Source organism: Cervus canadensis, chromosome 17 (assembly GCF_019320065.1).
Source record: "Cervus canadensis isolate Bull #8, Minnesota chromosome 17, ASM1932006v1, whole genome shotgun sequence".
NCBI lineage: Eukaryota > Metazoa > Chordata > Mammalia > Artiodactyla > Cervidae > Cervus > Cervus canadensis.
In genome coordinates, this window is record NC_057402.1 from 5959856 (window position 1) to 5972849 (window position 12994).

Consider the following 12994-nt stretch of genomic DNA (forward strand, 5'->3'; position numbering starts at 1 on the left):
GACAGAGGAGCCTGGTGGGCTGCCGTCTATGGGGTCGCACAGAGTCGGACACGACTGAAGTGACATAGCAGCAGCAGCAGCAGCAAAGGAATGGACAGATAGGAAGCTCCAGGAGAGAGCGGGTTTTATTTACCCACTCATCATTTATCTCCCTCATCCTTTTGTTGTCTGTTTTTGCAGCCAGCGGGGTGTCAGGGCCACCTAAGTGGAATATGATGGCATTACTTTCTGCCTAGAGCAGCTTGAGTGAGCCTCCTGCCCTTCCTGAGTTTCCTGCCCTTCCTGAGTTTCCTCCTGCCTTTCCTGAGTTACCTGTCTGCAAAACAGAGATGATAAATATGAGCACAAACAACTTTTGTATTTCAAGGCCCCTTGCCAAGCACATTTGCACCCATTGCCTCCTGTAATGAGCTCAACAACATGTGAGCTGGGTGAAATTGGATGGGAGGAGGAGTGACCCCTGACCCCCCAGCCACCTGTGGCCTGGAAAGCCTTGACCTATGTCTCCAGCCTCCAAGTCCAGTGCTCATCCAGGGAAGAACTGAGAAGTGCAGCTGCCGGGAAGGTGGGTCCCCTCTGTGGTGGGAGGTGAACTCCACACATACATGCTGGCTGTTCTCTGGGCATTATCTCCATGGATCCCCACAGCAATCATGGGTAGAATGTTCTATTATTCCCATTTGACTGATTAAAAAAACTGTGCCTCAAAGACATGGAGTGATTTGTTCAAGGTCACCCAGCATTCAGGGCCACAGCCAGGGTTCACATCCAGAGTTGAAACTCCAGAGCCCTTGCTTTTCTGCCACCTCTGTTGTCTCCATAGACCTTTTTCTTTTTAAATTAATTTTTATTTTTTTGGCTGCGTGTGGGTAGATTTGCAAGTAGGGACTACTCTTGTTGTGGTACGCAGGCTCTAGGTGTGTGGGCTCAGTAGTCGTGGAGTTGTGGTGCATGGGATTAGTTGCCCCGAAGCATGTGGGATCTTCCTGGACCAGGAATTGAACCCGTGTCCCCTGTATTGTCAGGCCGATTCTTAAGCCCTCTCCATAGACCTTTGGATACAGTTCTAAACAGTGGGTTTTCCCAGCTCAGAGTTGAGAGGACAGAGAGCTACACTGTCAGGATGTAGCAAGGACACTCAACAGGTCATATACACATCTGGACTAGATTTAGATCTATAATCTCCAACAGATAAGAGAATAGAACATTTCAATAGCCTGGGGCCAGCAAGCACAAGGGAAAATGGCCCTTTCTATCTTCATATCCCCCAAGATCACCCCAATATTGCAGTGTTTCATGGGAACTGACAGTAGGACTATGAGTCCTTGATAAAAGCTGAACTTTTCAGAATAGTGTGTTTAGGAAGGCTGCGAAGTCTATGGTCTATCTTAGCATTTCAATAGCCTGGGGCCAGCAAGCACAAGGGAAAATGGCCCTTTCTATCTTCATATCCCCCAAGATCACCCCAATATTGCAGTGTTTCATGGGAACTGACAGTAGGACTATGAGTCCTTGATAAAAGCTGAACTTTTCAGAATAGTGTGTTTAGGAAGGCTGCGAAGTCTATGGTCTATCTTAGAAGCAGTCCATCCACAATTATCCTGAAAAGATACAGTACTGTGGAAGACAGAAAGAAGGAAAATCCCCGACAGATCCATGTCGGGTTTCTAACTGAGCCCTCCAAGGAAGTAAGCAACACAACTAGAATGCCTTCTGCTTACTCAGAACAAAAGGGACCAATCGCTGCTGGACAGTTGGAGGGCAAATCACAGCTCCGGAGTCTGATCATGGCTCTTCTCTGGACTGTGACAAGGCTGGACACCTTACAGCCCCTCTCTGAGCCCGGCTGTCACCTCCCTCAGCGGGCTGGTGCAGTCAGTGGTCTTGGCATAGGGGCCAGGTGCACTGCCAATAGAGCTGGAGCTCGGTGAATGTACTATGTACCCGGACAGCAGAAATCAAGGATTCTGCCCACTGGGAGCTAGTCTGAGAAAGTCCCATGCAAGAAGTCAGATGACAGGGCTTCATAACAAGAGGGAAGATCCAGGTAGTCTGGAAGTCATCCTGGCAGAATGGCCAGGACGCGAGAATTTCTAAGCTGTCTGCTGGCCCTCGCAGAGGACAACAGTGTCTTCACGGGGGTGAAGAAAGAATTTAATTCACCAGAGCAGTGAACTAAAAAAATAGCAGCATGTCTGCTCTGACCCCTACTATACTCCCTCGGAGAAGGCAATGGCACCCCACTCCAGTACTCTTGCCTAGAAAATCCCATGGATTGAGGAGCCTGGTGGGCTGCAGTCCATGGGGTCATGAAGAGTTGGACATGACTGAGTGACTTCACTTTCATTTTTCACTGTCATGCATTGGAGAAGGAAATGGCAACCCCCTCCAGTGTTCTTGCCTGGTGAATCCCAGGGATGGGGGAGCCTGGTGGGCTGCCGTCTATGGGGTCGCACAGAGTCGGACATGACTGAAGCGACTCAGCAGCAGCAGCGGCAGCATACCCCCTGCCTCTGGATGTTGAGGAGGGCGGAATCTGGAATGGACTTTGTATTTCCCTGGGTGGTGGCCTCTAAGCACCTGACCCAGTTGAGGACACACCTGTCCCTGCCTCCAGGCATGATGATCCCAGATGTCCCACAATCATCACAATTCTTTTTTTTTTTTTAAAAAGAAAGCTAATATTTAAAAAGATAATTTTATTTATTCACTTTTATTTACTTTTTACTTTTTTATTTAAATAAAAATATAAAATTACTTTTATCTACTTTATTATTTATTTACACATTATTTATTTTATTTATTCATTTTTGACCATTCTGGGTTGGTTGCTGCAGGGGCTTTTCTCTAGTTGCAGCTAGCTGGGGCCACTCTAGTTGCGGTGCGCAGGTTTCTCATTGTGGTGGCTTTTCCTGTTGTGGAGCACAGGCTCCAGGCTCAGTAGCTGTGGCTTCCAGGCTCTGGAGCACAGCTTCCACAGTTGTGGGACGCGGGCTTATTTGCTTCGCAGCATGTGGTATCTTCCCGAATCAAGGATCAAACCCGAGTCTCCTACATTGTCAGGCAGATTCTTTACTGCTGAGCTACCATGGAAGCCCCTCCTTCTCTTCTTGACTTTATTTATTCTAAGTGCTCAGCATTCTGTTCCTTATCAGTTACACAGCAACGACAACAACACACTTGCACACACAAGCTGAGGAACGGATCCTGGATCCCGGCAGTTCCCACGCCCTCTCACACCAGAATGGTGCTTGTGAGTGCTGTGCTGTGATGGGCAGGCGGGAGCAGGTCTTTCCACCTCTATCCGAACTAGGTGTGGTGCAGAGAACACAGGCCCGGGGATCAGGAGATCTGACCCCTTGACACTGGTTAGGCTTGCACTTAGCTGCAAAGTAACAGCCATCCTAAACTCTCCTGGCTTGAACAAACGGGGGCTTATTTTTCTGGCATAAGGAGTCTGGAGGAGAGCAGTTTCAGCGCTCGTGCCGTTGCTCTTTCTTTCTGGTGCTGGGGTGGATTGAGTGCTACACAGATTTCCCCACCACACGCCCACAGTAGCTGTGGACAAGGACACAAGTCTGGGGTTTCCGAAATCGGGGCCCATTCTGGCTCTAATGCTAATCAGCTGTGCAACTTCAGACTAGTCACGTCACCTCTCCCAGGCTCAGTTTCTCTTCTGTCCTACAGCAGCAAGGGTAGGACAAGATTATTTTCAAGATGACCCTCCTTCTTGACATGAAAGCAGGCCCTATCTGTGCACATACACAGCTTGGTGTATTTAGTTATATCTTTTCAGTTCAAGGAGCCTGAGATACAACCTATTTTAATATGAAGACAGGAGGGGCTTCCCTGGTGACTCAGTGGTAAAGAATCTGCCTGCTGGCACTTCGGCCTGGAGCGCCTTGGCATTCGGACGTTTGGCTAGGTAGCGGCCGGCGACGCAGCCCGCCCCTGCTTCTAGCTGTGCCATGGTGGACGAGGGGAAGTCATACAACGGTCAGTGCTGGTCCTTGAGCCGGGGAGAGGGGCGATCTGGAGCTTCGCTGGGCAGCGCTGGCCTAGGCCGCAGCGCCGGGGCGGGAGGCCGCGAGGGGCCGGGTGTCCGCGGGGAACGGCGGTGGGTGGCGCGGGCCCGGGGCGAGGCAGTCCGGGCCCTGGCTGAACTCGAGGGTGGGTGCCCGGCTCGTTGACCCCAGAATCTTGGCTTTGTGAGCACCTGCGGCTCGGAGCGGGTGGCTCGGCGGTGGGGTGACTGGATTCCTTTGAACTTTGTGGGTGGTGGATGCCTGTCAGTTCAGTTTGGCGGCTATACTAATGTGAGTCAGTGCCCTGTTCTTGGGCTACTGGTGCCCTATTTTCTACCATGCGTCCAGTCGGTCTTGCCCCCTCCCCCACTGTCCTCAGCTTTGGCTTAATATTTTAGACCTACACATTAACTCAGTGTTCTAGCCAGAACACTACATTGGGTTTAGGTCCAGAGTAGTGGTTACTTGGCACACAACAGCCAAGGTTTCAATTCTGAGTTGGCCATGCCAATCTTGTGTGAGTTAAACACTCAGGACTGATTTTCCACCCCCTTAAGGAGGATAGGAACAGTACCTGTCTCCTAAGTTTGTGTGTGTGTGTGTGTGTGTGTGTGTGTGTATGAAACAAGATCGTGTGTGTTGAGCGCCTGACATCGGATAAAGTTCTCAAAAAAAAAAAAAGAATCTGCCTGCTAACGCAGGAGACATGGGTTCGATCCCTGATCCAGGAAGATCCCACACTGAACCTGTGCTCTACAACTACACAGCCTGTGCTCTGGAGCCTGGGAGCCGCAACTACTGAGCCCACTTACTGCAACTGCTGAAGCCCGAGCACCCTAGAGCCTGTTCTCCGCAACAGTAAAAGCCACCGTGACGAGAAGCCCAGGCACTGCAACTACAGAGTAGTCCTCACTCACCGCTACTAGAGAAAAGGCCACTCAGCGATGAAGACCCAGCACAGCCAAAAATCAATACATAAAATTATAAAAAAAAATATGAAGACAGGAAATAGGCATATGAAAAAGGACAGAAGAAGACATTTCAATAACAATTTTCAGATCCTACCCTTCCATCTCTTCCAGACAGATCCTTAGATGTACATAATTTAGGCTACAGAGGGTCCTTTAGACAGAAAAGTGGGTTGTCTTTCTTTTTTTCTCCTCCATTTTGCGTGGAACATGTACACCTTGCCTCCCATTTCCAGGTCTTTATAGTACAATCATATTATTTGACACGAGTGCTATGAAAGTTTCGAAGTGTTTCTTTAATTGTAGCCTTTATGAAAACCAGAAGCATCTTGTTAAGTACTGTCAGCTTCATTTCCTACCTCTTGGCATTCACTGACTCATTATTTAATGTGTGCCTTCAGTGAAAAAAGCATTGAGGTGGAAACCTCACCCGCCAGCCACTTCTCTGGCCAATGTGGAATGTTCTGAATCGTCCAAACCCTTTCTCTCAGCTCCTGCCCCAGGCTGAAACCCTTTTGTGGGTCCTCTGGGTGTTTACGCAGCTGACCTAGTTAACATTCCTGTCATCAGGAGTGCCATGCTGTGTCCAAACCTGGCCTGGGCCTGGCCTACCCCTCCAGTCTCACCACTCACCTCTTGACCTTTACCTAAACCACCACGCTGCTCCTCATCCCCTTCCAGCCACCCTCACCTGGCTAACTCGACTCATGCATTTAGATGCAGCATAACCACCACGCTTCCAGGAAGCTTTCTTGACCACCTTCCCAGGTTGGGGGCCAAATGTGCCTACAGGGACTCCCACGGTCTTGTGCTCACCCACATTTCTCAGTTGAACTGTGTGAAACATACATTTAACTAACAAAAATCCAACCATCTCTGCTTGGCCAAAGAGAGAAAGAGAAGGACATTTTAATTCAAACAGGGCAATCTTTGGCCTGAACACTTTCCTGAGAGGAAGCAATGGAAGCCCTGACTGCATCTTAGTACTCCTATGTCCTAACATTGTGAGCATCTGTCCTTTCTGGAAGTGATTCTGGTGTTTAAAGACATATATGTCGCACAGGGCAGGAAATGTCCCAGACAGAGCAAGCGGAGTCACATCCTGGGGGACCAAAGGAGAAAACATTAAAAATAGAAAAAGAAAAGCAGGACATACCCACCACAAGCGCTTTTCTTTTATAAGTTTTAGGATACGAGTTCAAATCCCAGCCTTGCAGCTAACCAACTTGAGTATTTTGGTCACGTCACTGTAACCTGTTTAGACTTGGGATCACTGGGTGTGTCTGCCCATCTTAGAGGGTTACCCCGAGGCTTAAATGAGCTAACAGATGTATGGAACCCACAAGGTGGACTCTCAGTAGCAGATCACTGTTACTCCAGCTCCTTCCGCCCTGGCCTCTCAGAACCCCGCACTGAAGTATTCCATCCACCGCAGGCCACTCTGGGCAGGTCCACGCGTTACAATCAGAGGCTCAGGAGCTAGGACGGGTTGCAGGGGAGGTTCTATCTCCAACGTCTCAGCCTGCAAGCGTCCACTGAACTCCGACCCAAGGTGGGGCCCGGGAACGAAGAGTCCGGTTATAACCCTCCCCCCGACGGAGATTTAGGCAGTAGTCCCAGGGGGACTCTAGGGCTCCCGGCCCCCTTGTAGCACTCTTCTGCAAGCTGCGTCCGGGTCTATCTCCCTCACGACCGCGAGTTCCTCGTGGGCGGGACGGGCCTGCCGCCCTCAGGATGCTGAGCTCAGCCTAGGGCTGCTCAGCGTGCCGGGGGCAGGAAAGGTGACTGAGTTCACGGTTCCCGGATCACCGGTAACGATGCAGGAACTCGGCTCCTCCCCGCAGCCCTGGCCCCATAACTACTGTCACGGCTCCATCTGCATGCAGCGCGCTCCCAGCTTTTTTTGAGGGACGCGACCTCGGCTGTTGCACACAGCAGACGCTCCATCAACACTACAAACGCCAGTCCAACAGTCTTAGCTCAGGCCGCCGCCCAGGACCATTTGCCGGCTCCTTCCCGACGACCGCGTGCTCAGGACGCCGGGAACCCGCCGCCCCAGCCACCCGCGGGTACCAGCCAGCCCTTCCCTGCCATGGGCACCGCCCCCTCGGCCGGGGAGTCGCCCCTAGCAACAGCAGTCCGGCCGGCTTCCTCGGGCCGCGCTGATTGGCCGAACTCCGGGAGGCGGCGGTGTCGTCACTTCCGGCATCCGGAGGCAGCAAAGGAAGCCGAGAGGCGGCCATCTTGGGTCCGTGAGGCTCGAAGGTGCCGGGAGCGGCGGTGTAGGCAGCCACCGGGCGGAGGCTGAAGCGGAAATAGAGCCGGAGGGAGAAGAGTAGCCAGGCGCAGGCGCCGCTTCCGCAGTTCCCTCCATGGTCGGCGCCCGCAGCTCGCGGGGACCTGTCTCGCACTCCACATCCTCTTCTTCAGGGGCCGCCGGCGGCGCTGTGTGGAGGCTCAGGCGCTGAAATCCGCGGCGCGACGGGCGGGGGCGGAGGAGGAGGCGAGGGGGTCCGGGCCTGCGGGGCGCCCTGAGGCGCGGGGACGCCGGCGGGCCGAGCCGCAGCCCGCCGCCGCCGCCGCCGCCGGCGGCCCGGCCCCGCCACCGCCGACCGCGGGGCTCCTCGGCGCGGCCGCCGGGGCCGGGGGAGCATGAGCCCCGCGACCCTCCGGGGGACGGCCCGGGCCCGGCCCGGGTTCTAGACGGCCGTGGGGGAGGGGAGCCGCCCTCCCGCGGCGCCTCTCCGGAACCGCCGGGCTCTCCTCGCCGCGACGCCGGCCCCGGGGCCGCGCTGTTTTGTTTCGCCCTCGCGTTGTGAAGTGAAGTGAAGTAAAATGTCCACTAGGACCCCGTTGCCGACGGTGAATGAACGGGACACTGAGAACGTGAGTAACCTCGGCGGCCGCTCGGGTTGGGTCTCGGCGCGCCGCCCCCGGGAGCGCGGCCGCATCCCTCTCCTCGCCACCTGGGGTCCGGTGGGCGGCCCGTTTCCTGAACGCGCGGGGCGGGAAGCGCATCCGTGACTACGCCGGGTGCTCTCTCGGAAGCGAAGCGTTGAGGCTGCACCGTGGCCGGCCGCGGTCCTGAGAGGCGGTGGCCGCGCAGTGGGCTCTCAGAGCGTGTGTCGGGTCTCCGCTACCAGACTCTTTTCAGATGAAGTAGGCAGCTCTTGAGAGGCTCTCGGGTTAAAAACGGGTTCGTGGTGTTGACTAAACGTACTTGATTGGACCAAGTGGACTGTCCTTTATGCCTCGTTCTGTAAATCGTCTGCAGCTGAGTTTAGTGACAGTCACTAGAAGTAAACGTCCTCTGAGGGATCTTTTCGGCCCCCTTAGGTGGAACTCCAGAGCTATTCAGAAATTCTTGGAGAGAGTTTAGACTTATCGAGTAGCAGCCGGGTTTCCAGACGAATCTGTTTTGAAGGAGTTAGTTGAGCACCTTTCAAATGAGGGTGTGTTGTCAAGCTGCCTGCCTCGCACTGCCTAGCCGAGGGTTACCCACTCTGGGCTTAGCTCTTCTCCTTCCGAAAAAGAACTTGGCTTAGATGAGCTCTTTGGTCTATCCTGGCACTTACATTTTATGATTCTGTAAAAGGAACCTTGGCTTTTGTTCTTGTGAACTTTTTAAAAAGGCAAGGAACAGCAGTTTTAGTGACTGACAACTTGTAGTAAAAATTCCATTCGAGAAATGTTGACTCTGTCCCAGTGCGATTGGAACTCTTTTCTAGCTCTGGCTTCAGGACTGTTCCAGTCTAGCTGTGAGTTATCTTCTGTTAAAAACAAAAACATCTAGGTGGGGAGGGAGGGATGGACATGTACACACTACTGTGTGGATAACCAGCAAGGACCTAATGTATAGCGCATGAAACTCTGTTCAATGTTGTGGGGCAGCCTAAATGGGGAGGGGAGTTTGGGGGAGAACGGATACATGTATAGGTATGGTTGAGTCCCTCTCACCTGAAACTATCATAGCTTTGTTCATCGGCTATACCCCAATACAAAATAAAAAGTTTTAAAAAAATCTAGAAAATAACTTGTAAAGAAACTTCACTGGCCTTTTATTATAAGTGTTATGAGGTAATTCCTGGCAAGAAAATGCTGTCACTTAGGAAAAGCTTCCTTGCTCTGCCTGTTTTCATGCTTTCAATAACGTCCTGAGACCTTGTGACTTAGTGGTATCAAATACCTTCATTTCAATCTTCAAAATGCCACTTATTTGCTGGATAACCATTAGGTGATTTAATCTGTTTATGTAAATCTTGGCCTAAAGCATCCCTTTAGTATATTAATGGATGATATTTAATGCTCTTTAACCTGGTAAATCAGTAGCACAGTGATGTATGTACCTTTCCATTATATGGATTAGGAAATTACATAAAAAGCAGTAGAAAATCTAGACAAGGTGAATTGGTGAATTTCATTTTCTCATAGAACCTAATTCTTCATTGTTTTCTTGTTCTTTGTGTAGAGTGGAGCAGGCAAAAATGTGAGTTAACTTGCATCATTGACTTTCACTCAGAGAAGCACAATCTTACATTGAACCAGAGCAGGAGGTCCATACTTCCTCTTTTGTTACTATTTTTTTTCTATTTTTTGACTGCACTGCGTGGCATGTGGGATCTTAGTTCCTTCACCAGGCGTGGAACCTGGGCCCCCTGCAGTGGATTCGGGGAGTAACCACTGGACCACCGGGGAAGTCCCAGGAGCTCCATAATTTCTAAGTAAACTATAATCAGAAACAATGATAGCAGATTTGTGATAATGAAGGGTTTACACCAAATGGGTCTTTACTGGTTCTCTGTTGAATTTGTTGAATTATGGTGTAATCTTTGTGTGTCATTAGAAATTACTAACTTTAAAAAAAATGTAGGGTATGGAGTGTGCCTTTATTTTCTTGGAATGTATTTAAAATTGAATTTCTGACAGTGGTAAAATAGAGGTTTGTAGCACATCATTGCATTATTTCTCCATGCCCTCTTTTTAACTCTGGTGTTGACATGTTCTGAAAGTAGTTGTATATCTTTCACAGTGTGATACCTTGTGTGGTGTTTCATGTCTGGCATATACCATATTATTTACCTGATACTACTGAACTGAGTATTAGACTTCCTGCCAATTGAGTAATGAGGGTTCAAGAATGAATGGGAGTTCTCAGTCTGATGGGCAGCTCTTTTAAGTTGTGTATGTTGAGATAGAACATTCACTCTTCCCAAGTGTGCAGTTTGATGAATTTTGACAAATGTATGGTTATGTAATCACTATCACGGTCAGGTTAGAGAACGTGTCCATTGCCCAGAAAGGTGCCCTGTTTCTCTTCACAATTCCCTCTCCCTTCCCCCAATTGTTGGCAACTATGGATCTGTTACCTGTCTCTCTAGTTTTCCTTTTCTACAATGTTACTTAAATGGTGTCAAAGAGCGTATAATTTTGTGGCTAGCATCTTTAATTTGGCATAATATTTTTGAGAGTTACTTGTTTTTGTGTGTGTATCAGTAGTTCATTCCTTTTTATTGCTGAGTAGTAAGTAGTTCATTGTTCGGGTGTATAACAGTTTTTTTTTTTTTTTTAATCCGTTCACCAGTTGATGGACAATTTTGGCTGATATGACAGTTAGCTTTGTCTTTATATTTTGTAAAAAAAAGTCCATTTTGCCTACCCCAGGAATCTTCTTTAAATTTTAAATAATTATATATAATTGTGTAAAAAATGTTGCTTATAGGTCAAGAATAATAAAAGGCAGATAATTTGCAAAAAGAAAATTCTCTTCATACTAGTACACTACTCTGTTTTCATTTGATTTCCAGATTTGAATATCCACCTTTAGCTGATAGACTGTTACCAAATTATTTTTAAAACTTAAAAGGATTAAAAAAAAAACCTCAAAAGGACTAGTCAAACAGTTGGACCTAATGAGGATGTTGAGGCTCAAAAAGGTGACAGGAGCTGCTTGCAACTATTGACTTTAGCAGCAGAGCATCTACTAGGCCTCAGATCTCCATCCCAGCCCTCTCTGCTTTTTCGTGTATCAGGCTGTTTCTCTAAATTTTATGTAGTAATTATTCAACTAGGGAGATGCAGTTGTACCAATACATAGAGTATAATTAAAAGTAGACTTTTAAAAATATTTTTCTATGGAAAGCAAATAAAGAGAATTTAATGGGAATTTATCAATGGTTCTCAACTGGGGACAAGTTTGGCCCACAGTGGACATTCGACAGTGTTGGTTTTGGTTGTCACAACTGAAGAGGGTTGCTACTGACCAGGAATGCACCTAAACATTTTACAGTACACTGCACAGTGCCCCCTACCCCGTCAAAGAAATAGCCAAAATGTCAATAGAGCCAGAGTTTGGAAGCCCTGTTATATAGTTAGCACCCCCCCCATTCCTGTCTACTCAGCAGCTCAGTGACCAGACTAATTTTATATGTTCTGTCCCCAGGAATCAAGCTCAGTACATATCATTTCATCTCTAAAGCTTTTAGAAGAGATAAAGCTTCTTTAAAAAATGTAATCTTAATCCTTTGTCACAATTTTTTAATATCGAATATCCAGTTAGCAGTGTTCAGGTTTCCTCAGTTTTTTTTTTTAAAACACTTCGTTCAAATTGGAGTCTATATTGGGTCCACATATTATAGATGAGTAATATGTGAAACAAGTGCTTTTTTAACTTTTTTATTATTTATTTATTTATTTATTTTTAACAAGTGCTTTTTTTTAAAGGCAACAAAAAGTTTGCATTTTAGTTTATGTTCCACAGTCGACTTGTATAGAGGTCATGAACAGATTACGTCTGTGTACTGGTAAATTTGAAATGTATTTTCCACTTACATTTCAAAGCATATGACACTTTGTAAGTAAGCCTGGGTTACTTGCCAAAGTACCGGAGGCCCTGGAGTACTTTGCCAGTTAAACAGCTCCTGGTCTGTGCACATTGTGTCCTTACTTATTGCATTATTTGTTAATGCAGACAGTCATCAGAATTTCTTATCTCTGTGAAATAATAAACTGATGTTGTTATTGTCCAGCCAGCCACTGGCAGCTTGACTGTTACCCTGCTCAGACCTGAGTGCCTGCTCTGTGTGTGGCACTGTGCTAGGCTCCATGGAGGATATGCCTAGGAACTCCATCACTCCTCTGCCTCTGGGCTCCCAGTCCCCGAAGAACACACCACCCCGAGCTCTGTGAAACTAGCCCGCTAACTCTCAAACTGGAGCAAACACTGGAGGGCTTATGGAAGCTCTGATGGCCGGACTCACCCCCAGACCTTGATTGTAGCTTTGGGGCCCTAGAGTTTGCGTTTCTAACAAGTTCTACCTGATGATGTTAATGCTTCAGATCTAGGAACCACACTTTAAAGAATTGCTGTGTTAGTGAAGCCTTCCGTGAAGGCTTGCTGACTAAATTATGTTCCTTTAGATTGTATTGTGACTAAAGAAGAGGTTTCAGTGGTTTCAATAACATTTTCAGGTTCCTTGAGTTTTAAAATTGGTTCTTTGTTGAAAGTGAGGTTATCGAGAATAAAAATAGTTACTGGTTGTTGAATACTATGTATCAGGCAACAGTACTAAGTACTTTATATAATATTTAATTTAAAACATGTCGTGTGATTTCATTTAATCTGCTTAACTTCCAAGCACAACTGTCTATGGAATCAAGCGGTTTGGGCCTTAAAAAAAAGGGTTGATCTCTGAAGAATTAGTGTTTTTTATTGGGCAAAGTGTTTGGGAAAAGATCTTACTCAATTTGAGAGTTGTTTTCATTTCTTTTTTATGTAAATTAGGTGAAGGTGGAAATTTTCAGTGAGTAGAATATTTGTCGTTTTGAGTGTGTGTGTGTAGGCTTGGTTGTGTCTGACTTCTTTGCAACCCCATGGGCTGTATAGCCTTCCAGGCTTCTCTGTGAAGTTTTCCAGGCAAGAACACTGGAGTGGGTTGCCATTTCCTACTCCAGGGGATCTTCCTGACTCAGGGATCGAACCCTCATCTCCTGTGTCTCCTGCAG

General features: G+C 48.1%; 1 protein-coding gene across 7 annotated transcripts in view; it reads left to right on the top strand.

The window, feature by feature from the left end:
• The first annotated feature begins 7199 nt into the window (after nt 1-7199).
• MARK3 (microtubule affinity regulating kinase 3) overlaps nt 7200-12994 on the top strand; it is a 102172-nt gene continuing 96377 nt past the window's right edge. For 6 of the 7 annotated variants that reach the window (XM_043489296.1, XM_043489298.1, XM_043489297.1 and 3 more), the window contains exon 1: nt 7204-7879. In XM_043489296.1, coding sequence (XP_043345231.1) covers nt 7829-7879 — 51 coding nt within the window. In that variant the 5' untranslated portion in view covers nt 7204-7828. Of the gene's footprint in view, nt 7880-12994 lie in introns of all 7 variants that reach the window. The other variant, XM_043489303.1, reaches the window with a different exon arrangement.